Source organism: Canis lupus, chromosome 1, assembly GCF_048164855.1.
Source record: "Canis lupus baileyi chromosome 1, mCanLup2.hap1, whole genome shotgun sequence".
Taxonomy (NCBI): domain Eukaryota; kingdom Metazoa; phylum Chordata; class Mammalia; order Carnivora; family Canidae; genus Canis; species Canis lupus.
In genome coordinates, this window is record NC_132838.1 from 115,265,781 (window position 1) to 115,289,896 (window position 24,116).

Here is a 24,116-nt window from a genome sequence, read left to right on the forward strand (position 1 = left end):
GGCAAATGGCCTCATCTCTCTGGACCCGTTTCCTCAGCTCTTTGAACACAGATCTCACTGTGATTCTCACCCCATTTTACCCTCTGGCCACCCAACTCAGGGACTGCTGTTATCCTCAGATTCCTGGGAGGCAACCGAGCCTCACACAGCGAGCGGGCAGCGGGATCGGAACCTGGACCCTAGGATTCTCGTGCTTGGCAGCTGCACATTTTATCCTGCCACCTTTTTGCCTTTTACCCAACAGTATATAAAGCAAGAAATAAAGGTTCTCTGCCCTTATTTCTTTCCTCCTCCTCCTTCCGGGAGAGAAGTACAATGGACGATTTAGAACGGTGCCTACTAGATTAACCCTCTGACCCACAGATTTTTTTTTTTAAAGCATGATGATGTTCTAGAAAACATTCTGTAGTTTGCTTAGTTTTTACCGTTACTAGACTCCTACTACTAGACTGCTTTAGTATGTAGTAAATACACAGACTCTGGCTAATGTTTTAATTGGCTGCAGAATATTCCACCGCACGGGTGTCCTGTCCTTTATATAACCGCTCTCCTGGGGCAGCCCAGGTGGCTCAGCAGTTTAGTGTCACCTTTGGTGCAGGGCCTGATCCTGGAGACCCGGGATCGAGTCCTACCTCGGGATCCCTGCATGGAGCCTACTTCTCCCTCTGCCTGTGTCTCTGCCTCTCTCTCTCTGGGTCTCGCATGAATAAATAAATAAAATCTTTTAAAATAAACAAAAAACAAAAACCACTCTCCCGTGGAGGGACTGCTGCCCTGGCACCAAGTTTTTATTGCCAACAGAGCAGCAATGAACATCCCTGCTCACGGGTGTCTGTGCCCATGCTTGAAATTCTGGACAAATTCCCACCAGCCCACTTGCTGGATCAACAAGATACATGATCATATTTTTAAAATAAATGTTGTCCAACTTCCCCCCAAAAAGGCTGGGCCAATTTATTCTTCCTCCAAGAACTCAGGAAAGTTTCCTCGATGTGCTCACCAAACTTTGGTATTGTCACTTTCTACTCTTTACCTGTGGCTACATTCAAAGCTGGGCGGTCTCCTCTAAAATGCAAGGGATGGGGCGGGGGGGCGGGGGCTTCAGCCCAAGTGTCTGGGAAGCGCAGCAGGGAGGCGCACACCAGAGGGCTGGCTGCCTGGTGGCCTTACCTTCTGGAGGTCGGTGTGCAGTTGCTTCAGCATCACCTCCAGCTGGTACACCTTGCCTGTCAGATCCAGGGGAGGTTCTTCGCTGCAAAGACAAGGGACAGGGTGAGACCCTAGGGCTCCCAGGACCCGGGGACGGGTTCCGGACCCACAGCTGGGAGGAACACGAGGTCCAGGACCCTGTCGTCCCTGAAGTTCTGGGGAGTCCTTTCCTTGCTGGGTCCTGAGGGGTGCCTGGAGAAGAGGCGCTGGGGAATCCAGAAGCCAGTCCTGCTCCCTGCCATGCTCTACCCAGACAGCGTACCCCTATGGATGTGGATGGGGCTTATGGCAGCCTGTAGAAGGCTGTGTGTGTCTGTCCTGAAGTGTGCCTTGCCCCCAGGCACGGACCATGCGTGTGCTTTACGGAGAAAACCTTCCCAGGTGTGAGCACCTTACATGGTGTGATACCAAGAACCCGCCCCACAGGCATCCAGGGAGCACCCAGCAAACCTGGGCACTGCGTCTGCAGGGGGCGACTGAACAGGATGGCCTGCCCCTTGGGGGATGGGGACAAAGATGCCGACAAAGATGATGACAGTGCACCGGTTTGGAGAGCCCGCCTTGCACTGTGCACAGTCTCAGTGTAACAGAGTTCCCGGCCCAAAGTAGCCTGGGAGGTCACCGTGTCACTAGCCCCTGGACAGGGCAGCGAACTTGGCCTGTGGTCCTCCTCTAGCTCCCCAGCCCTGGCTTGCCTGGCCCCTGCAGAGGACAGCTGCAGCCCCCACCAGCCCCTTGGGGAGGGGGGCGCCCCCCCTCCACTGCTCCACAGGGCATTGTAGGGGGTCCAAGATTGGGGTGGGCTGCAGCAAGGGAGAGGGGGAGGACTGGGCCCGCCTGCTTTCCCCTGTCCCAGTCCTGGATCCTGGGGACCCCGGGGATCCCCAGTTGCAGGTGGGAGAGGGACCCCGCTCAGGAGGCAGGGAATCCAGGAGCTGGCCCCAAGGCCACAATCCTGCCATTCCCACACCCTGCTGGGTCTTCCCCTCGCTGCAGCAGCACCACCTGCAACCACCTCATTGCTGAGATTACAGTCGGGCCACGTCTTTGGTGGAAGTTGAGTTCCAAAGCCAGTCAAAGAGAGGTGTGAAGGAGAATCAAGAAACCCCAGAAGAGTCAAACTTTCCCTCGAAAATCCCTTCGTTTGCCCATAAAGCACAGAGGGCCACTGCCATGTACATAAGCCTGCCTGGGGAGGTGTGCACAGGAGTGTGACGTGCACTCTTGAAGTTCACGGACATGCAAACGTGCCCTTTCCATTTGGTCTCCCACTTTTTAATCGTATTTTCTGCCAAGTGAGCACAGACCGGTTGCACTAAATGCAATATGTCCGGCTCCACGTCCTCCTTCCTCGCTGGGAAGCCTCACAAGGAGACAGCTTGGGCCTCAGTCCACGCTGGGTCCACAGGGAGCAGCTTGGGCCACCGCAGGAGAGGTGACCACGTACATAATTCAGGTACCCGTAGAGGAGACCCAGGAGTAGACAGAGGGGAGATGAAAGGCAGGGAGAAGCGGTGGGGGGTGCAAGTGGGGGGCACTACTTAGGTTGTAGTCATCGTATGGATGATATTGATTACGGTGTCGTCTCCATCCATGGGGGTGGGGCTAACCTGGACTCAGTCACCACTGGGTCCCAGTGTGTGGATTCCTCCAAAATCTGTCAGGGGACGGGAGTAGATGCCCATCCTGCTAATGCTGGGCATGCCTGCCACCGCGGGGGATCTGGGCTGTAGGGACTCAGGCTGCTGGGCCACCAGGTATTCCCAGACAGATCTTACCTCATGGTAGGGGTGGTCCTGGGGGTTGGGGGCCCCCTCTCCAGGCTCAGGTGGCTGTGGACAGGACTGTGTGCAGGTGGGATCTCTGGGCTCAGAGCTGGGTCGTTGAGGGAGAAGAGCGAAACAGCTCTTTGCACTGCCCGGGAGAGGGGAGAGAGAGAGAGAGATTTTTTTTTTAAAGATTTTATTTATTTATTCATGAGAGACACACACACAGAGAGGTAGAGACACAAGCAGAGGGAAAAGCAGGCTCCACGCAGGGAGCCCGACATGGGACCTGATCCCGGGACTCCAGGATCATGCCCTGCTCCAAAGGCAGGTGCTAAACCGCTGAGCCACCCAGGGATCTGAGAGAGAGAGAGAGAGAGAGAGAGAGAGAGAGAGAGAGAGAGAGATTTTTAAGAGAGAGAGGGAGAGCGAGGGGCTGAGGGAGAGGGAGAGAGAGAATTTCAAGCAGAGCCCCACACGCGAAGCTCAATCTCCCAACCCTGAGATCATGACCTGAGCCGAAATTAAGAGTCAGATGTTTAACCAACCGAGCCACTAGGGTGTCCCTAATACTTACTCTTTTTGGAAATATTTTTTATATGGACTGTTTCACACATGCCTGCGTGCAGGGAAAGGACCATCACGAGTCCTCACGAGCCTGTCACTGTTTCAACTGTCAACATACTCTGGTTTCCTCTCCTACATGCTCTTTGCTTTTTTAATTCCTATTTATTCTTTAAAGTCTCCTGATTGCTCCTCTCCTTTTTAACAACAGCTTATGGAAGTTTAGCTGACACACAACACCCTGCATGTGCTGAAAGCGTCCAGCTTGGCAGGATGTGGCACATGTGTCTATACTCTGTGCAACCATCACTGTGACAGGAGCACGGACTATCTGTCACCCTCAAGTCGCTGTGCTCCTCAGTAACCTCACTCAATTTTCTTTTTTAATTTTTTTATTTTTTTAAATTTATTTTTAATTTATTTTTTATTGGTGTTCAATTTACTAATATACAGAATAACCCCCAGTGCCCGTCACCCATTCACTCCCACCCCCCGCCCTCCTCCCCTTCTACCACCCCTAGTTCGTTTCCCAGAGTTAGCAGTCTTTACGTTCTGTCTCCCTTTCTGATATTTCCCACACATTTCTTCTCCCTTCCCTTATATTCCCTTTCACTATTATTTATATTCCCCAAATGAATGAGAACATATAATGTTTGTCCTTCTCCGACTGACTTACTTCACTCAGCATAATACCCTCCAGTTCCATCCACGTTGAAGCAAATGGTGGGTATTTGTCATTTCTAATAGCTGAGTAATATTCCATTGTATACATAAACCACATCTTCTTTATCCATTCATCTTTCGTTGGACACCGAGGCTCCTTCCACAGTTTGGCTATCATGGCCATTGCTGCTATAAACATCGGGGTGCAGGTGTCCCGGCGTTTCATTGCATTTGTATCTTTGGGGTAAATCCCCAACAGTGCAATTGCTGGGTCGTAGGGCAGGTATATTTTTAACTGTTTGAGGAACCTCCACACAGTTTTCCAGAGTGGCTGCACCAGTTCACATTCCCACCAACAGTGTATGAGGGTTCCCTTTTCTCCGCATCCTCTCCAACATTTGTGGTTTCCTGCCTTGTTAATTTTCCCCATTCTCACTGGTGTGAGGTGGTATCTCATTGTGGTTTTGATTTGTATTTCCCTGATGGCAAGTGATGCAGAGCATTTTCTCATATGCATGTTGGCCATGTCTATGTCTTCTCTGTGAGATTTCTGTTCATGTCTTTTGCCCATTTCATGATTGGATTGTTTGTTTCTTTGGTGTTGAGTTTAATAAGTTCTTTATAGATCTTGGAAACTAGCCCTTTATCTGATATGTCATTTGCAAATATCTTCTCCCATTCTGTAGGTTGTCTTTGAGTTTTGTTGACTGTATCCTTTGCTGTGCAAAAGCTTCTTATCTTGATGAAGTCCCAATAGTTCATTTTTGCTTTTGTTTCTTTTGCCTTCGTGGATGTATCTTGCAAGAAGTTACCGTGGCCGAGTTCAAAAAGGGTGTTGCCTGTGTTCTTCTCTAGGATTTTGATGGAATCTTGTCTCACATTTAGATCTTTCATCCATTTTGAGTTTATCTTTGTGTATGGTGAAAGAGAGTGGTCTAGTTTCATTCTTCTGCATGTGGATGTCCAATTTTCCCAGCACCATTTATTGAAGAGACTGTCTTTCTTCCAATGGATAGTCTTTCCTCCTTTATCGAATATTAGTTGCCCATAAAATTCAGGGTCCACTTCTGGATTCTCTATTCTGTTCCATTGATCTATGTGTCTGTTTTTGTGCCAGTACCACACTGTCTTGATGACCACAGCTTTGTAGTACAACCTGAAATCTGGCATTGTGATGCCCCCAGATATGGTTTTCTTTTTTAAAATTCCCCTGGCTATTCGGGGTCTTTTCTGATTCCACACAAATCTTAAAATAATTTGTTCTAACTCTCTGAAGAAAGTCCATGGTATTTTGATAGGGATTGCATTAAACGTGTATATTGCCCTGGGTAACATTGACATTTTCACAATACTAATTCTGCCAATCCATGAGCATGGAATATTTTTCCATCTCTTTGTGTCTTCCTCAATTTCTTTCAGAAGTGTTCTATAGTTTTGAGGGTATAGATCCTTTACATCTTTGGTTAGGTTTATTCCTAGGTATCTTATGCTTTTGGGTGCAATTGTAAATGGGATTGAGTCCTTAATTTCTCTTTCTTCAGTCTCATTGTTAGTGTATAGAAATGCCACTGACTTTTGGGCATTGATTTTGTATCCTGCCACGCTACCGAATTGCTGTATGAGTTCTAGCAATCTTGGGGTGGAGACTTTTGGGTTTTCTATGTAGAGTATCATGTCATCGGCGAAGAGGGAGAGTTTGACTTCTTCTTTGCCAATTTGAATGCCTTTAATGTCTTTTTGTTGTCTGATTGCTGAGGCTAGGACTTCCAGTACTATCACTCAATTTTCTTAAGAAACTTTTTAGAGGTACCCGAGTGGCTCCCCGCACTGGCTCCCTGCTCAGCGGGGAGTCTGCTTCTCCCTCTGCCCCACCCCCTGCTCATGCTCTCTCTGTCTGAACTAAAGAAATAAAATCTTAAAAGAAAACTTATTCTGGGGCAGCCCCGGTGGCGCAGCAGTTTGGTGCCGCCTGCAGCCTGGGGTGTGATCCTGGAAACCCGGGATCGAGTCCCACATTGGGCTCCCTACGTGGAGCCTGCTTCTCCCTCTGCCTGTGTCTCTGCCTCTCTCTCTGTCTATGAATAAGTAAATAAAATAAAAAAATAAAAAAAAGAAAACTTATTCTGAAGTAGTTTCAGATCTTCAGAAGAGTTGCAAAGATGCTGGAGAACTCTGGCATCCCCTTCCCCCAGGCTCCTCCGATGTTAACGTCTCACAGATCCAGGGTACGGTGACGAAAACACCAGTTTCTATCAGCCACACTGCACACGCGATCTGATTTCACTCATTTTCCTATCTTTTTCAGTCCTAGGACCTACTGCAGGATTACACACTGTGTTCAGTGACCACAGCTCCTGGCCCTCCTCTGACCTGTGACAGTTTCTACTCAGGGTTCGAGTTTCAGGACTTGTACACTTTTCAGGTGTACTGGTCAGGTTTGGTGGAAAGTCCCTCAGTTTGGGTTTGTCTAATGTTCTGACAGAGTTAGGGGCAGAAAACTGGAGAAGTGGTGTGTCTGACTCACTGCATCATACCAGAGGTCTGCAATGTTGACGTGTCTTTTAAAAAAATATATTTTATTTACTTATTTGAGAGAGAGAGAGAAAGAGAGAAAGAGCAGGGGGAGGGGTAGAGGCAGAGGGAGAAGCAGGCTCTTCTATGAGCAGGGAGCCCTAAGGGGGCTCAATCCCAGGACCCCAGGGTAATGACCTGAGCTGAAGACAGACGCTTAACTGACTGAGCCACCCAGGCACCTCAGGGGTTGATGTGTCCTGTTACCGGCAATGGTGACCTTGATCCCCTGGATAAGACACTGGCCACCAGCCTCCTCCATTGTGAAGTCACTACTGTTCCCTTCCAACCCTCACTCTGTTGGGAGTGAGAGGCTGAGTCCAACCCACTCTCAGAGAGGGGAATTAAGCTCCACCTCCTGGAGGGACAGAGATAAAAGTACTTGTGGACTGAGCAATCAAATATTTTGGGGTAGATACTTTGAGGCTATATAAACACCTTGCTTCTGCTTAAAGTCTCCCCACTAATTTTAGCAACCATCAATCACTACTGTTATTCTAATGATGACTCCCTATCTTTCTCATTCCTTCTAGATTAACTGGAATCCTCTTATAAGGAAGAGCTGTCCATATAGCCACCCTTTGTTTATTCACTTGTCTACTTACAGGAGTATGGACTCATGGACAGTTATTCTATTCTTGGGGTTAGAATCCAATACTACTACTATTTAGTTGTTTGACTGTTACAACTTTGGCCATTGAGAGCTCTTCAGGATGGCTCCTGTGTCCCCCTGACATGCCCTATTCCCCGCGTGCCTCCTATCATCTCCTTACTTTCTAGCACTACAAGATGTGATCCCCTTTGCTTTTTTTTTTCTGGAATATTTTGAAATAAACCCCAGGTATCTTTCTATTTCCCCCATAGAAGCTTCCCTCACCAAAGCTACCATGCCATGAATACACCTGCTGAAATTCATAATTCCTTTAGTCTTTTTCCATTTGTTTGAATTACACAGGATAACCCATATATATCTTCACTGAAACAAACAAGCCAAGCTCCCAGTGAGCTGAGACCAGCCTGACTCCATCCCACTGCCACCCCTCTCCGTGCTCTGCAGGGAAGTCACTGCCCCTGTGGTACTGGTGGATTTCCTTCCAGGCCTTTCTGCTGCACCGTCCCACATCACCCATTACCTAATCTTTTCTGTTGCTGCTGTGGTTCATTTATTAATTTCATAAATGAGAAGGAGAAAGCTCCCTGGGGGACTCTGATGTGCGGCCTGGGTGGAGAACCAGGGCCGCTAGCCTGCTCCCCAAGCTTTCTCACGTGTGGTGCTGACTCCTCAGGCATGGGGGTGGGGTAGGGTGGGAGTGGAGTAGGGGGGCTAAATGGAGTGGCTATGGGGGATGTGGCTCTGGCTGCCCCAGCCCCTCCCAGAAGCCCACTACTGGGGTCGGTATCTAGACAGCTCTGCCTTCTAAAGACAATACTACAGTTGCTGGTGGCATCTGGGTCTTCGGGGAGTGGCTTGGAGCCTCCCAGCTGCTTCCCACAGAACCCATGGTCTTGGCCCTGGGAGGCCCGGACACCCGTGAGGAGAGAGGAGGTGGCCCCGCTGCCTGGCTCCCGGCATTCCTCCTGGGATATGCCCGCACACCCCTTTATACCCCTATCACATAAAAAGCCAGCTGCTCAGGGAACCCAGACAGTGAGGGCCCCTGAAGGCACCTGTGAGACTCCCTGGGGCCCCTGTGGAGATCTGGAGAGGACAGGTGATAAATGCCCTCAGATTCTCTTCCTGGATCCTGACTCTGGAGTCAAAACTCGAATGTCCTCAGGGATGTGCAGGTGCTACAGATGGTGACATTCATTTTTAAGTGCAGCCAAGTCTATGTAAATCCATTAATGCTATGATCACCTTGCTGTAGGAGCTACTATCTCGGCTTTACAGATGAGCAAACTGAGGCAGCAGAGGCCAACCACTCGTCACAGAGCTCATCAGATAATGAGGGACGGCTAGCACTCTCTGCCATTTCCTGCAGGAAGCCCTCCCTGATACCCCACAGTCTGGATTAGGCACCTGCTCTGGGCTCCCTCAGCCCTGATCACTCAGGGCCACTGCTGTCTAGTGATGAGTCTCTTTCCTCCACTGGCCTTGGAGGGTAGGATCCGGGGCCATCTCAGTCACTACTGGGAGCCTAGCATGGCTCAGAGCAGGATCCCTCATGATCTGTTTTCCCTTTTTCCATAAGAACAAATCCCAAATGTTTGTTGGGCATGTGGCCTCACTTCCCAGCCTGTCCTGAAGCTATCAGGTATGGCTGTGTGCGATGCTCTGGCCCCTGGGGAAATAAATATAAGGGATAGTGTCAGGCTTGGGCATATGTCCTCTGTCCTGCTGCTCAGAGCCGCACACGATGGCCTGAGCTCCAGGAGCCATCTGGGAGCGTGAGGGCGAGGCCTCCCCAGATGAGCCAGACCAAGGAGCCTGCACCCTGATGCATCTGTGCAAGTGCCACCCCAGCCCCAGACCACCCGCCCCAGGAATTTTTACCCGAATAAAACCTTGCATGTTGGAAGTCGATGTTAATTTGGGTTTACAGCCACTGGCAGCCAAAGCAAATCTAAATACAATTTGGATTATCACATGTTTGCTCTGCGGTATAGTAGAAGGTACTGTCTGGTAAGGGCTTGTTCTGTGCCTGATGTGTTTTACACACAGTGTTTTCACCTAATCCTCACTGCAGCCCCAGGCATGTGCCTGTTGTGTCGATCAACAGACCAATACACTTGCCCTGGACTGCAGAGCGAGCAAGAGACAGGGCAGGATGTGAACCCTGAACCCTCTAATTCTGGATCCCGAGTCTGTCCCACCGCGAAGCCCCAAGTTCTTCCGCTGAGCCTTCTTGGACAGAGCAGGGGGTAGGGATCGGGCCAGGTTGGGTGGAAAGTGCCTACCTTCGTAGGCCTTGGCCGCATTCACCAGGCTGGACCACTCAAGGCCAGCAGCTGTGTCAGGCAGTGGCATCATCCCGGGGTCAAGGCGTCGCAGCGGCCGTTCCCGGCCATCGGCCAGCGAGAGCTCCGAGGCGGAGATGGTGGCTGGTGGGGAAGAGGAGATGGGAGAAGGGGGGGGAGAATGAGAACGTGAAAGGAACAAAGATATTAATCCTTTGTTTTACTTTCTGTATGGTTTCCGTAATGCTTGTGTTATAACACATACAATTAAGTAAGTACGTTACAATCATCAGAAGATGACAAACGCCAGCAGGTCAAGGGGAGTGTTTATGTGGGTGGGAACGGGGTGAGAGGGACAGAGTGGCGGGAGGTGAAGTCAGAGGTGCGGGCTGGACTGTGGGGGCCTCGCAGGTCAGGAGGACGTTGTCTTTTACTCCAAGTGGAATGGAGCCACAGGCTCTGAGCAGCCAGGGACATGACCTGATGTGGGTGCTCACAGGCTCCCTCTGGCTGCGAGCGGAGGTTGGACCCCATGGGGGTGGGGAGCAGGGAGGGAGGGAGGTGGTGAGGAGGCAGCTGGGGTCCAGGAGGGAGAGGAGAGTGGACAGGACTGGGTGAGGCCTCAGGGGCGGGGGCAGCGGGGAGGAACAAGTGGCAGCTCCTGAAATCATTCTGTTTGTGCCACCAAATGAACTTCCTGAAGAGGGGATGGGAGCGTGGGCCAAAGAGAAGGGTGCAGGGTGACCAGGATTCTGAAGCTGGCCCTGAGATGGGCTGGCCCTGGGGGTGGGCCAGAAGTTTGTTTCTGGAGGTGCGGCATGGAGGCGGCAGGGCCAGGCTGCAGATATAAACCAGGGTCGTCAGCGTGTGTTTAGGGTCTGGGTGCGGCAGGGTCGCTGCAAGGAGACCTGCTGGGTCCCTGTATGGAAGGCCGGGCAGAGAAAGATGCCCCTGGAGTCTCTGGTGTTGGGAGCGCCAGCACCAGCAGCTGCATTTGCTGCAGCCAACGGCTGGGCTGAGTCCCATGTGCTGGGCGGAGGCCCCGGGCCTCAGCTTGCTGATACCTCACAGCTGCCAAAGGGGAGGGGACAGAGGACAGCAAAGAAGCACAGAGGTCAGGGGGTGACTCAGGCAGGCAGAGCAGGGCCCAACCATGCTGGGTACAGCACTGGGACCATCCCCCAGCCTCACCTCCTCCTAGTAGTGGGAGGGAGGTGCTCCTACCCCCCCACCCCCGTGTTGTGGAGGGGGAAACCGAGGCTCAGAGCGAGATGCCTGGCTCGCAATGACACTCGTTGGCAGGGGCACTTGGCTTTGAACTGCGTGGTCAGCTGCTGACCCTGCTCTAAGCCCAACCCCGCGAGGCTTTGGGGTTTAGTAGGTCCCTGTTAATACTCTGTTCTAACCCTGCTCTCCGGGCCTGGGGCACAAGCCTGACTCACGGTGGATTAAAATGCTTGCTCCAGACGGAAGAATATAACAAAATAACAAACAGCCAGCGCTTCTCAGTGCTTACTGTGCATCAGGGATTGTGCTAAGCGTTTTCCACGTATTAACACGTCTGAGTCTCAGTTTAATGCAGTGAGGGATAGGTTTGCCTTGAGCTGAGATGGGGGCGGAGTAGTACCTGGCTTTGGGGAGGCTCCCCTCAGTGACCCAGACGTGGCCTTCTGCCAGAACCCCTGGGGTAGACTCCTGAAGTCACACCCTGTCTGCATCGGAGAGAGCTGTGCAGGTGCTGCCTGTCGCACACTGCACCCGGGCAGGCCCCGCAGCCCCTGGATTCAGGCTGGTGCTCTGCAGTGATCATGACGTCAGGTGGGGCAGGGAAGGCCGGTAAGTAAACAGTTCCAGGCCCATTTGGGTTGGGTTTTGCTGCTGTGTGCTTGGCCCAAACTTCTCAATCACCTCTCAGTTTGGGAAGCTTTGGGGTTGTGAATAAGGGATTGGAGGAGGATGGATTGAAGGCAGGCCCACCCCGGCTGGCGCCCAGGTTTTGACTGGGGCCCCCGTCGTGGGGGACGCGCGGTAAACAGTCGCTGGATGAATACAAGGATGGATGAGTCACACCCTACACCTCCTCCCTCCAACAAGAGTTGGCAGACTTGGGGGGGGAATCAGGTAAGTAAATAAACATTCACGGAACCATCTGCTTGGTGCTGGAACAGGGAGCTGGGGGAGCAGCTAATGTAAAGCCTGATCCCCAGGGCCCTCCTGTCTGCAGCCTCGGGGGCTGACACCCTCCCTCTGGCCTCAGGTGACTCCAATCTTCGGGCAGTCCAGACTTCCAGCTAGGTGACCCCCCAGGAGACCCCCCATGCTCACCTAACAATCCCCAGCTCTGTGGGTGGCACCCAGTGCCTAACCATCAGGACCCTCCCGAAGCTCCCATGCGCCCCAGCTCCTCACCTCGGCCGACACCAACACTGATGACTTCCAGTGTACACTGTCCCCCGGTCCCTGCTTGCTTCCCAAGGCTGGCGAAACCCCCCCACTGGCCCCAGGGTGCCCCAGGCTCACATTTCTTCTCTGGGAAGCCGTTGCTGCCGGTTGTGGGGACAGTGCTAGGGCTGCTGCCGCCCGGCGGGTGGGGGTGCTGGTGCTGGCGTCGGGCGGGCAGCGTGCTGGAAGGGAAGGCGCAGGTGCTGGTGAAGAGCACGTCACTGGGCAGGCCCGGCTCCAGGCTGGCGGGGTTGGCGAAGCTGGGTTCCCGCCGCCCGCTGCACAGACTCTCATCTGACAGCGTCCGCTGCAGGCTCTTCTGTGGTGACTGAGGAGGAGAGAGGGACCGTCATGGGGCGTGGTCGTGGCCTGACTCACTGTCACCGTCCTCTCCCCTGGGGATCCCTCCTCCCCTCCCAGCACCACCTGCCTCTGAGAGGCCAGTGCCCCCCTCCTGCACCGGGTCAGGTCAGGGAAGGTGGTGTGACCTAAGTGCAACTTAGGGGAGCCAGTCATTGATGAGGACCACTGCGGACAGCTCGGTCCCACAGGAGAGTGCGGCAGACTAAGGGACCTCGCCTCCACTCTCGGTCCCTGAGGGTTGGGTGGGCGGAGGCTGCTTCCACTCAGGCTCCGCTCGGGTCATGAGAGCCAGTAAGAGCATCCCTTTCCAGTAGCTCGAGCTGCCCTAGTGCGGACGGGCTTTCCCACGTGCCTGCTCAGGCTGCCTTATGCTGTGATTTGGTCCCCAACTAATGTGACGGCCTGACTCCTGGCTCTGAAGCCACATACACCCAAATGGGGCTGGCAGGTGCCACAGGTAGAGGCCACTGGCAGGAGAGGCCAGAGTGACCTCAGGGAGCTCTGTCCTCCTCCCTCGCCCTCCCACAACCACCTGGCCCTCCTGATTCTGACTGTGTGGGTGCGGTGAAGGAGGCCTCTACGTACTCCCGCATCTCTCTCCTGCTCAGGCGCCAGGTTGTCCATGATGATGAGTTTCTTCAGGTCGTCCTCGATGGTGGATTTGTAGTTCTTCCGTGGGGAGCGGAGGTCTCTGAGGGATGCCCTCAACCGCGGCTGCCCGAAGACGTTTTTCGTACTCGTGTCCACCTGCCTGGAATGAGAAGATGAGGGTCAGAGGGGCCTTGGGGAGGCTCGAGCTGCTTCTCAAAGCTGTCCTGCCTCAGGAAGGCAGGCCGCCACCGCGGAAGGGACCGCAGCCTTCTCCACTCCACCTGCTGGAAGCAAGCAGCAACAGGGGCCACGTCTGTTCTCTCCACTGACTAGTCCCACAAGACTTCCTGCGACCTGCCTGGGGCCAAGCCTGTTCCAGGCAGAGGAGACACAGCAGTGAACATGGAGCTGACCCCCAGTTACGGAGATCCACAGCGAATAAATGACCAGAAAGAGAGATCCCATAATGTGAGGCAGAGAGGAGGTCTGAAGAAAGATAAAGCCAGGTAATCAAGTAGGGATTGGTGGGGATGGGACATGGCTCTTCTGGGGGGTGACAGCTGAGGGAGCCCGCAGGGTACAAGAGCACTCCAGGGAGAGGGAAGCAAGTCCTGGGCTGTGAGGGGGTCAAGCCCGGTGACAGAGGCATGGAGGAGGCCCACAGGTTGGTGACGTGAGTGAGGGGACGAGTGGTGCAAGGTGAGGTCTGGGAGGGGACGGGATAGGAACTCCTGAGCCACGGAGGGGACTTGAGCCTGCTTCTGGGAAGGAAGCCTCTGAGATTCTGAGCTGGTGGGTGGGAGGTCCTGATTTGCATACTGGAAGGATCACTGATGGCTGGACAGAAGAGTGGCCCTCAGTGGGGCCAAGAGCAGAAGGGAGATGATGAGCAAGTTCCTGCAGTGTTCAGGTGGATGAGGGTGACTAGGGCTTCCAGCCACGGAAGAGGGATGGGGTCTCGGGGTGTCTCACAGAGGACCCATCTCCTGGGAACCAGGTCCCCACAGGTGAGTGCTGGGCTGCAGACAGCAGACCTCTGGCCAAGTGCTCCAGAGTCTGTCATCAGGTGTCCCTAACTTTCGTTTCTTCATCTGTGACATGTGGGAAAGAGAGTTCACGAATCACGGGGTGGCTGGGAAGATCTAGAGACAAGGCACCTAAACCCTGGCCAGGGCCCTGGAGCCCCTTCACCACCCCCATTTTTCCACTGGGGCTCCCATTTCAGAAACTGGCCTGTGAGTCCAGGTCACTTGGATCACCATCTTCGATGCTGACCCCATGCTGCCTTCCAGAACACTCTGGCATCTAAAAGCCATCCCGGCACAGCCTAGGGTTAAAAGCAGGAGTGGTGGTGGTGGACAGGCCTGGGTCTCTCTGCTCCCGCTGTGGGACTGCAGGCATGTGGCACCACCTCTCCGATCCCCTGGAGAACATGCTGACCTCACAGCACTGCGGGGATTGCTGCAGAGTGCCCGGTGGCACCTCACAGAGCAAGCGCTTGGGTAATGAGGGCTGGCCCTGAGCTGCCCACACTCCTCGGCTGCTCCCCTACCCCTCTGCTGGCTCCGCAGGCCATCACAGCTCCCCACCCCCAGCTCCTTGGCCCTCTCCTGGCCACGGCGCAGTCTCCTGGGGCTCCGTGTCCTCCACTCCTGGGACTTGCCCTGAGGCCTCCTCTGGCCTTTGGATTCTGGCTCAGCCATTTAGGCTTAGATCTTACTTCCCTGGTGAAAACTGGGTCCTTGACCTGAGGTGTCCCAGGAGAGAAATAATGACAGCTAATAGCCCTACCCGTGTACCAGGCCCTGTCCACCATCCCGAGGGCTCCGTGTATGCTAACTCATTCAATCCGCACAGCAGCCTCGATTACTATCACCCCCATTTTACAGACAGGAGACTGAGATGCAAGGTGACTAAAGGAACAGTTGTCCAAGGTCACATAGCCTGTGTGAGTGGAGGAGTCAGGATTCCAGCCGAGACCACCAGGCTGCAGAGCCTACAGGTGTCACCTCTGTACTTGACTGCTGTGTTTCTAGCACAGACATGGCCTAAAAAAGATGTACAGTGAGGGGGCTGGAGGGCTTGGTTGGTTAAGCGTCTGACTCCTGACTTCATCTCAGGTCATGATCTTTGGGGTCACGGGATTGAGCCCCATGTCAGGCTCTGCACTCAGTGTGGAGTCTGCTTGAGATTCTCTCTCTCCCTCTGCCTCTACATACCCCACCAATCCCAAATTAATAAAATCTTAAAAAAAAAAAAAGGTATAGTGTGTGTGGAGCATAATCGCAATTGATTTAGTTAATATTTATTTATTAAGATTTTATTTATTCATGAGACACACACACAGATATAGAGAGGCAGAGACACAGGCAGAGGTAGAAGCAGGCTCCATCCATACAGGGAGCCTGATGTGGGACTCCATCCGGGGACCCCAGGATCATGCCCTGAGCTGAAGGCAGATGCTCAACCACTGAGCCACCCAGGCATCCCAGTAATATTCTTTTAAATGCAGAAAAAAAGTTCTGGGGAAATTATGAACAACGATAAATGAACTCTGGGAAGTCAGGTGTCTTTTTAGGAGGTAGAAAAACAAGGACTTTCAGTTTTTACCTGATACCCTTCTGGACTATCTCAATTTATTTTACCATAAGCACATGCCAGAATAATAGTCATTTCAAAAACTAGCTTAAAAACAGGTGACACCTGGAATGCATCATTTTGTAACTCAAGAAAGAAAAAGTCTTTGGACCCAGGAAGAAAGATGTCTCGGGCTCCTGAGCATTTTAAAGTTTGCATCTTTCTCATTTTCTCAGCTGCCACCTTGGGGTTTTAACAAAAGGAGCAAGAGAGTGCGGCAAGTTTTTCCCTGTCAGGTCGTATTCTTCCCCAAATTAGAATCCCAGGTCTAGGGTAATTCTGGCTCCATTACAGTGTTCTCTGAAGTGTGTTCTCCGGGCAAATGAAAGAGCTTTAGAGCCAAAAGAAAGAAATACACAGAGAAACAGAGGAAGAGGGCTCACCCCTCCCCCTTCCAAAGGGAATTCACAGTTTTCCAGAATCTCCTGCAAGGAGGGGGGTGGGGTATGTGACTTAGTGCAGGGCATGTCACCTGCTGTGCCCATCTCCCCTGGAGAGGGAGCAGGCCAGGGCTTCAGCCTGTCTGTGGCAAGAAAGGGACACTGTTCATGAGGCTGTCCCTCTGGGAGGGGCGCAGAGCCACCCACAGAACACTATGGAACATGTACGCTTTCGGCCCTAGGGGCTCTACTTCTGGGACTGTGTCCCTTAGGGAGGCCCACATGAACCTAGGTGTGCCAAGGATATGAGGACGCTTCCTGGGGTCCTGTGAAGCAAACACAGAACTGGCCAGCAGGGGAAGGGAGAGGCCCCACAGAATAATGCCATCTAGCTATGAAAGAGAAGTGGAGCTGATTCACATAACACAGAAAGAGGTTGTCCCAGGTATGTCGGAGGAATGAAGTGGTAGGTACAATGTGAAATCATTTTCAGAAAACAAAGCTTACACATTGCTTAGTTTGATATATTAAAATTCACCAAACTCTCAGCTCCAAAAGATGGGCAGGTGGGGGGATTCATTTTCTAAAAATGTACCTCACCACAAGCCCATGAAATCCTTGATAATCTGCTCTGCCTCTGCCCTCATCCCCTTCCATGGGGGCCTCTCAATGTTCCATTAGCATGCCAGGCATATTCCTGCCCCAGGGCCTTTGCACAGGCTGTTCTGGCTGCCTAGAGTTGCCGTTCCCAGCATTCCCCATGAATGACAGCTTCTCATCTATCCAGCTTATTCAGAGAAGCCTCCCCTGACCACTCAACCTTCTGGTGTTCCCTTCCAGCCCAGGTGTGCGTGATCACACAATCCTGTATGTTGCTTCGCTGTGTTCATCTCCTGGTGGTTTGTCATGGGCACTGTGTGTTTGTGGTCCCACTCCCAACTCATCTGCAGCCTTCTGCATTCTGTTGTGTTGGGAATAGGGCTTGCCACATTGCAAGCACTCAGCAGTAGCTGTTCCATGTGAGTCACATGGAACCAACCATCCAACCAACTGACCAACCAACCCACCTGCTTCTCTACCTATTTCCTTCCTTTCAACCTTCTATTCTTCTTCTTCTTCTTTTTTAATTTATCTAAGTAATCGCTTCAACTCATGACCCTGAGATCGAGTTGCATCCTCTTCTAATGGAGCCAGCCACGCCCCCTCCTCCTTCCTTTAAAACAAGTTTAAATAACTTTTATATAAGAGGAAAAAGTAGAGAGATATTGTAAAAAGTTAAGCCAAAAGAACACAAGTATTTCTTCCTTGCTCTGTTTTTGTGTTCATTTGCTAAAATTGCCTTCTCAGCTCCTAGGTCCTCCAGGACTCTAATGGGGCATTCCTGATTCTGCAGTGGAATCTGCAGAAGAACCTGCTCACCAGAAGAAACCATGCTACAGTCCGTCTGTCCCCTGCAACCCTCCCGGCTGCAACCTTCACCTCCACACACATTTCATCTGCTGTAGGTCCCGTTGGCCTGATGCTATCTGTGTGCTGCTGTGATGTGTCTAAATGGGGAAAGCACGACGGAACTCAGTTCGGAGTCAACTCGATCATTTTTGCTCTTACTCTCTTTCTCCTGGGAGAATTTCCCAATGTCATTTCTAAATTGCAAATTCCAAGCAGTAATTTAAAATGGCATTAATTCCAGGTTAACAAAACCAACCAGACTGGGTTTGTACATTCTGATCTTTTCTCTTTCTCTCAAGATCTCTGGTCTTCATGATTGTTGAAACCTGATGACCCCCGAGGACAAAACAGACTACTCTTGACTGTTCAAAAGGAGGAGATCACCTCCTCTGTGCTAACACGGAATGGTCACCAAGATATGAAGGGGAAAGAGCAGGTGCAAAAAAGCAGAGGTGCAGAGACGGCACCACACTTGCAGATGAAGAGGGGTGGCGGGGAAGAAGCATATGCATTCACCGTGCTTCGTCATGGCTGGGACGTTTCGGGCCGGAAGCAGAAGAAATGAAGCCATGGTTGCGTCTGGGGAGGGGGCCTGAACGGCTGGGGGCCGGGAAGGGAGAGGCTGGGTTTGCACTGCCAACCCTTTGGTGTCTGGTTTTTATGCTGGGCTTGGTGTACCCTTCGCGATACAGATAAAGAGAACACCCGGAAGGATGTGCCTTCTCTCAAGGTCCTGCCCAACAGCACCAGACATAATCTCTAATTTGCCCACGTTGTCTGGACTTGGGACATTGTCACATTGTGGAATTAAACCACTCACAGCAGAAAACAAAGACGACAACTTACAAAGAAGGCTCTGCACTGAGGCCCCAGACAACAGTGATTCTTTCTTCCTGTGACAGGAGGGCCGGAGGTGGAAGGCAACCAGTGGCTCCGACTTGGCTGGGCCTGATCCCAGCTGACTCTGGGCTCTGGCCTCCAACTGGGGCGGCTCCCTTGGGGCCGAGTTAATTAAGCTAATTAGCACCACTGTCAGCCTGTCTGCACTGGGGGCTGTGCCAACGAGGCTGGCGAGGATATGCAGCAGGTCTGTACTTCAGGTGGCAGGCAGATATTCCTGGAAGGATGGCTGGGAGAGGCCTGAGGAGTCGGGGGCTGCCCTGCTATGGGGTGGGGATATTGGGGAGAGGCTTTCCCCCTTGCTCCTTCTGCAGCTGTACTGAGCTGGACCTAAACCTGAGGAAGGAAGGAGGTGTCAACTATTAGATGCCAGTGCGTGTCAGCCCAGCCAACAGCAACTGGGTATTTCCCTATGACTTGCTGAAATTCTCATGTCACCTCTGGGATACAGGTACTACTGTCTTCCCCTTTTGAAGCTGGGGAAACTGAGGCACAGTGAGTTGAGAACACTCAGAACCCGTATTTGCCAGATGCTCTGAGCCACCTCGATTCACTCATAATGGAAGTGGTGCTCGATACACATGGTTCGTGGTAGTAGCGGCTCCTGGTGACAAGGGCCTTCTCCCCAAGGGCTGGTGTGTCTCGTGTGTGGTCGCTTTCTCTCCTCATGCCGGCTGTGAGAGACAGGTTCTACTGTCACTTCACCCTACAGGCAAAGGCTGGCAGTATGGGGAGGTTCGGACACACAGTGCTGGTGGAGCTGGGATGTGAACGGATGTGGTCTGACGCAAGGACTGCTCTTGACTGCAGTGACGAAGCTTGCCTCCTGAGTGCTCACCCACTCCTGGGCCCCAGGCTGCCTTCACACGGGTCATTTTGGTTCCTTCCCTCAGTGGTGCTGGACAAGGACACTTGGGGCCTGGGTCCTCAGGTGTGACCCTGGGGCTGGCCCTCCTGACCACACAACAGAGGCCATTTCTGGAGGGTCAGCCTCCTCCCTGTGGGGCCAGGGGCCAATGGGGCCTAAGCATGTGTGTCTCACAACAATCCTATGTGGTGTGGCTGGCTGGTTTGACACTCAGAGAGAAGTGGTGTCAGTATGGCCATTCTCTGGAAGAGCAGAGGCCTGTTCCTGGTTGTGCCTACCTTGTGAAGGAGGCTTCTCAGGATGGCTTAAGGGCCAGTCCACAGGGGCATCTCCAGCCCAGCAGTTGGGTTGAGACTGGGCCATCGAGGAGGTAGTGCCCAGGAGAGCTAAGGGCTACTGGCTCCACCTCCCAACCTGTTGGCCTCCAGCCTGGCCTCTCCTGTCAGAAGGGAAACCTGTCAGTCCAGTCACACCCTCACCTGTTAAGCCCTGTGCAGCAAGAATGTGGTGCTGGGAGCCTCAAATGGATGAACTCACTAAATCCTCACAATCCTGGAGCCAGGGATGACTGTCCTCCCAGTTTAAAGAGAGGGAAAATGATGGCAGGGTAAGCAGCCAATGGATTCCCATCCTGATCCTCACATGCTGCTCTGCCCTCTCATGACTGAGAGAAGGCAGGCCAATGAATTAATGAGTCCTGGGATGAAGTGGTCAAAACAGGGCTGTATGGCCATCCCCTGGAACAGAGGTGCTGGCCTGTCCCTCCCCAAGGATTGGCCAGGGCCTGCAGCAGAAGGGCCGAGCATGGGAGACAGAGCATAGATTCACTGTCCTTCACTAGCTCTGTCATTCGGTCAACTAGAGCAGGTGCCCAAATACAGAGGAAACTGTTCCCTCCAAGAGACCAGTCCTCAGGAAACATGAGTTGTGGCCCTGGATAGGAGTCCTCCTTGTCTTTCATATAAGATGCTCTGTTAGCTACCTTGCTGGATGCGAATCCTAGCGCTGCCACTTCTGGCTGCATGACCTGGCTCTATACTTCTTTTTTTTTAATTTTTTAAAAGATTTTATTTATTTATTCATGAGAGACACAAAGGGAGAGAGAGGCAGAGACACAGGCAGAGGGAAAAGCAGGCTCCATGCAGGAGCCCTATGTGGGACTTGATCCCGGGACTCCAGGATCAGTCCCCGGCCAAAGGCAGGTGCTAAACCACTGAGCAACCCAGGGATCCCCTGGCTCTATACTTCTAACAGTGCCTCAAATTCCTCACCTGGAAATAGGGGTAAGAACAAGATCCCTTGGCCGGCAGAGAATCAGTGAGGCCAGGTCTGTACAACCCCAGCCAAGCAGCCTGGCTGAAAGGCAAACACCCTTGTGTTGGATGAGGACATTAGCTTTTCCCCGTGGGACTGAAATCAATGAGAAGGGAAGCAAAGAAAGTAGACAGATTTCGTAATTACTCCTGGCGGGGGTTGGGGATGAGCTTGTAATACATGGTGACCTGGGGGGATAAATCACAAAACCAACAAGCATAATATTTGCAGTGATTAGCCTTAACTAATTGAGTGAATCTGGGCAAGTGACATCACCATTCTGTACCTCAATTTTTCTTATCTGGAAAATGGGATGCAAAGTACTTGCATTTCATTGTTCTATAGTGAGGATTAAATGAGTCAATGCAGCTGAAAATCTTATGACAGTACTTGGTATTAACATACATAGGTAAATAAGTTATGCAAGTGAGTTCCTGTGCCTTGGGATAAGATTTCAGTGACAGCTTCATATACGGGGAAAAAAAAGTATGTTTAACCTCAAATAATTTAGCTTGAAGATGATGTTTTCTGGAAAACTAGGTTAGGTGACTCAGAAGGATCTTTAACAATGACAAAGACACTATCTCCAAAATGCTCAGAGAGAGTGTGAATAAAACAGCTTTATGAAATGCGAGTGTGTGAACAAAAGCAATTCTAAATTAACATATATCATCTTCTACATGTGATTTAAAAAATGGGGCTCCTGGCTGGCTCAGTAGGTGGAGCGACTCTTGATCTTGGGCTTGTAAGTTTGAGCCCCACATTGAGAGGAGAGATTACTTAAAAATAAAATCATAAAAAAAAAATCTGTAACTAAATTATTGAATACAATTGCAAGAAGCCACGACACTATTATGTGTGGCCCCAAATATTTTATATATTGATATAGTAATATATTTTACATATTATACATACTTATGTATTTCAAATATTTAATTTACATATGTTTATACAAACATACACACCCAGGGGTGCCTGGTGGCTTGGTCAGGTAAGCATTTGCTTTCGGCTCAGGTCATGTTCCTGGGGTCCTGGGATGGAGCCCCGCATCAGGCTCCCTGTTCAGTGGGGAGTGTGCCTCTCCCTCTGCCCCTCCACCCAGGAGTGCTCATGTACTCGCTCTTGCTCTAATAAATAAATAGAATCTTTAAAATAAATAAACATACATACCTATAAAAAGCCTTGTTTGAATCTTACCATGGGGAAAAGAGGGTTTTTCCCCCGGGCATATTTTCTGTGCACCTACTATGTATGTACTGGGCCCTGGATGGGGCTCATGGTATCTCTGCTCCCGAGAATTCTTAGTCCACTGTGGGGAGAGAGGAGGCAAGCTGCTAGGAAATGATGGTCTGATGTGTCCTGAGACAGGGAAGAAGCATGCGGTCAGTGGAAGCTGAGCCTGGTGTGGGTTTGAAAAAGCTTCCCCCAGAATGGCATGTGTGTGTTAAGACCCGAGAGACGGTATTTTGGGTCCCTTCCAAAAAAGATGTTGAAGTATGAACTCCAAGTATCTGAGTGTGGCTTCATTTAGAATTAGGGTCTTTACAGAGGTAACCAGAGCAAAATGAAGCAATTAGGATGGACCCTCAGCCCATGACTGGTATCCTTATAAAAAGGGGAAATGTCAACATAGAGACACATCTAGGGAGGAGGCCACGTGAAGGCAGAGAATGGGGAGATGCATCTACAGGCCAAGGAATCCCATACACGGCCTGCAAATCACCAGCAACTGGGCCAGTAGCTCAAACAAATTCCCGTTCACAGCCCTCAAAAGGAACGAGCCCTGCCAACACCATGATCTCGGACATCTGACCAAGACTACGTGTTTGGAGTTGGGCCACTCAGCCTGTGGTACTCGTTAGGGCAGCCCTAGTTTGCACACAGGGGAAGGATGGCCGGGGCAGCTTGTGGAAGACCTAACGGGGTCGCAGGGTCTGACCCTCTGGCCACCCTAAAATTGGGGGCCTGTGGTATCTAATGGGGTTGCAGGGAGATCAAAATGAGATGTGTGGCTCATGCGTAAACTGAAGGAGCACCCAGAATGCCAGGAGGTCTATGGGTGTCTCGTGACTAAGACAGAGGCATCTACTCTCCAGGAGAGGAGAGAAAAGTGACAGAATGATGGCAGGGGCTACATACAGCTGGGAAGGTCCATCCGAGGACGTGGCATGAGACCCCCCCGCCCCCGCCACTGGAGACAGCCACAAGATCTGGGGGAAGGGCACTCCAGGTGTTCGAGAACCCCTCCCAAAGGCCCTGAGGTTGGCCTGGCCTTGGCAGCACAGGAGGCCAGTGGAGCAGAGAGAGGGAGGGGCAGAGGGGGAGGAGGCTGGTCACGCAGGGGCTGGGCAGGAGTCTGGGCAAAGTACACGCTGTACTAGTGCCTGGCATCAGATGTGCTTGGTCAGCGGGGCCCTGGACATCCACCCTGGGCGTGGGGGACACCGCTGGAGGTTCTGATCAGGAGAGCAGAGGGTCAGAGCCCCTGGCATGCCGTGATGTGTGGGAACTGGATTCTTGGGGTGAGCTCCCCAAGCTTGCCCGCCGACATCTGCAGGACTCACTTCTGTCTCCTGACACCTTTCTTCCGCCGAGCTCTGTGTCCTTCTCACATTTGAATGGCCCATCCAGGTCTTGAAAGACGGTACAAAGACCTGGATGGGGAGGACAGATTCCCTGCCCCAATGGAAGAGGAGCCTTGGACCTGCCCTATCCCTTACCAGCTGTTCTGACTCTGGGCCTCAGTTGCCTTATCTGTAAAATGGGGTGAATAATAGGTCCACCTCACAGAGTTCTTGTGAGAATTCCAGAAATTCATTCACATATACAGGGGCTTGGAACTGAGACCGGTATACAGGGAGCATCGGGTAAATATATCCTATTCTCCTAACTTAGAAGAGAAATCCTTCCCAGTGCACACGCCTCTCCTCTCTTCTGCCTTACAGCACAATGCCGCAAACGAGCCGAGCATAGCGCCCTCTGATTCTCCTACTCTTCTCTCCTGCACCCGAGGGACCTCCAGGAGGCTCACAGTGACGCCGGTGCACAGCCCATCACACTTGGGCTCCCAGGACCCCTTGCTCACCTGGGATTCTCCTTATTCTCTGGAGGCTGAGGGCTTTCCGGCCCCGTCCTGCACCTGCCCCTCCTCTCTACCCACACTCTTGGCCTTGGGTGTGCCTCCAGCCTCGTGCCCCTGAGCCGATGACACCCCAACACCCCAGGTGCCCTCTCTAGCCTGACATCTCTCTCAGCTCCAGACTCCTCAGCCAACTGCCTCCTTGTTTCTTCTGTGCCTTGTGAACGTAACCCACTGGGGACTGAGCTCAGGGGCTTTCCCCACACCGAGCCTGCTCCTCACCAAGCCTGAGTCCCCGTCTCAGCTCAAGGCAAGTCTGCCCTTCTGGTTATAGGACCTGGGGGTTCTTCAACCTTGCCTTCCTCTCAGCCCCAATGCACTCTGCTGGCCAAACCCTGTGCTCCCCTTTAAGCATTTCCATC

At 52.2% G+C, this 24,116-nt stretch overlaps 1 protein-coding gene across 7 annotated transcripts in view; it reads right to left on the bottom strand.

Annotated features, from left to right (window-relative positions):
• SIPA1L3 (signal induced proliferation associated 1 like 3) overlaps positions 1 to 24,116 on the bottom strand; it is a 235,052-nt gene that overhangs the window by 2,374 nt on the left and 208,562 nt on the right. For 6 of the 7 annotated variants that reach the window (XM_072779651.1, XM_072779621.1, XM_072779648.1 and 3 more), the window contains 5 exons: positions 13,062 to 13,227; positions 12,192 to 12,441; positions 9,672 to 9,815; positions 2,988 to 3,123; positions 1,171 to 1,252 (listed from right to left, as the gene is read on the bottom strand). In XM_072779651.1, the coding sequence (XP_072635752.1) occupies positions 1,171 to 1,252; positions 2,988 to 3,123; positions 9,672 to 9,815; positions 12,192 to 12,441; positions 13,062 to 13,227 (778 nt within the window). Of the gene's footprint in view, positions 1 to 1,170; positions 1,253 to 2,987; positions 3,124 to 9,671; positions 9,816 to 12,191; positions 12,442 to 13,061; positions 13,228 to 21,583; positions 23,270 to 24,116 lie in introns of those variants that run through there. The other variant, XM_072779652.1, reaches the window with a different exon arrangement.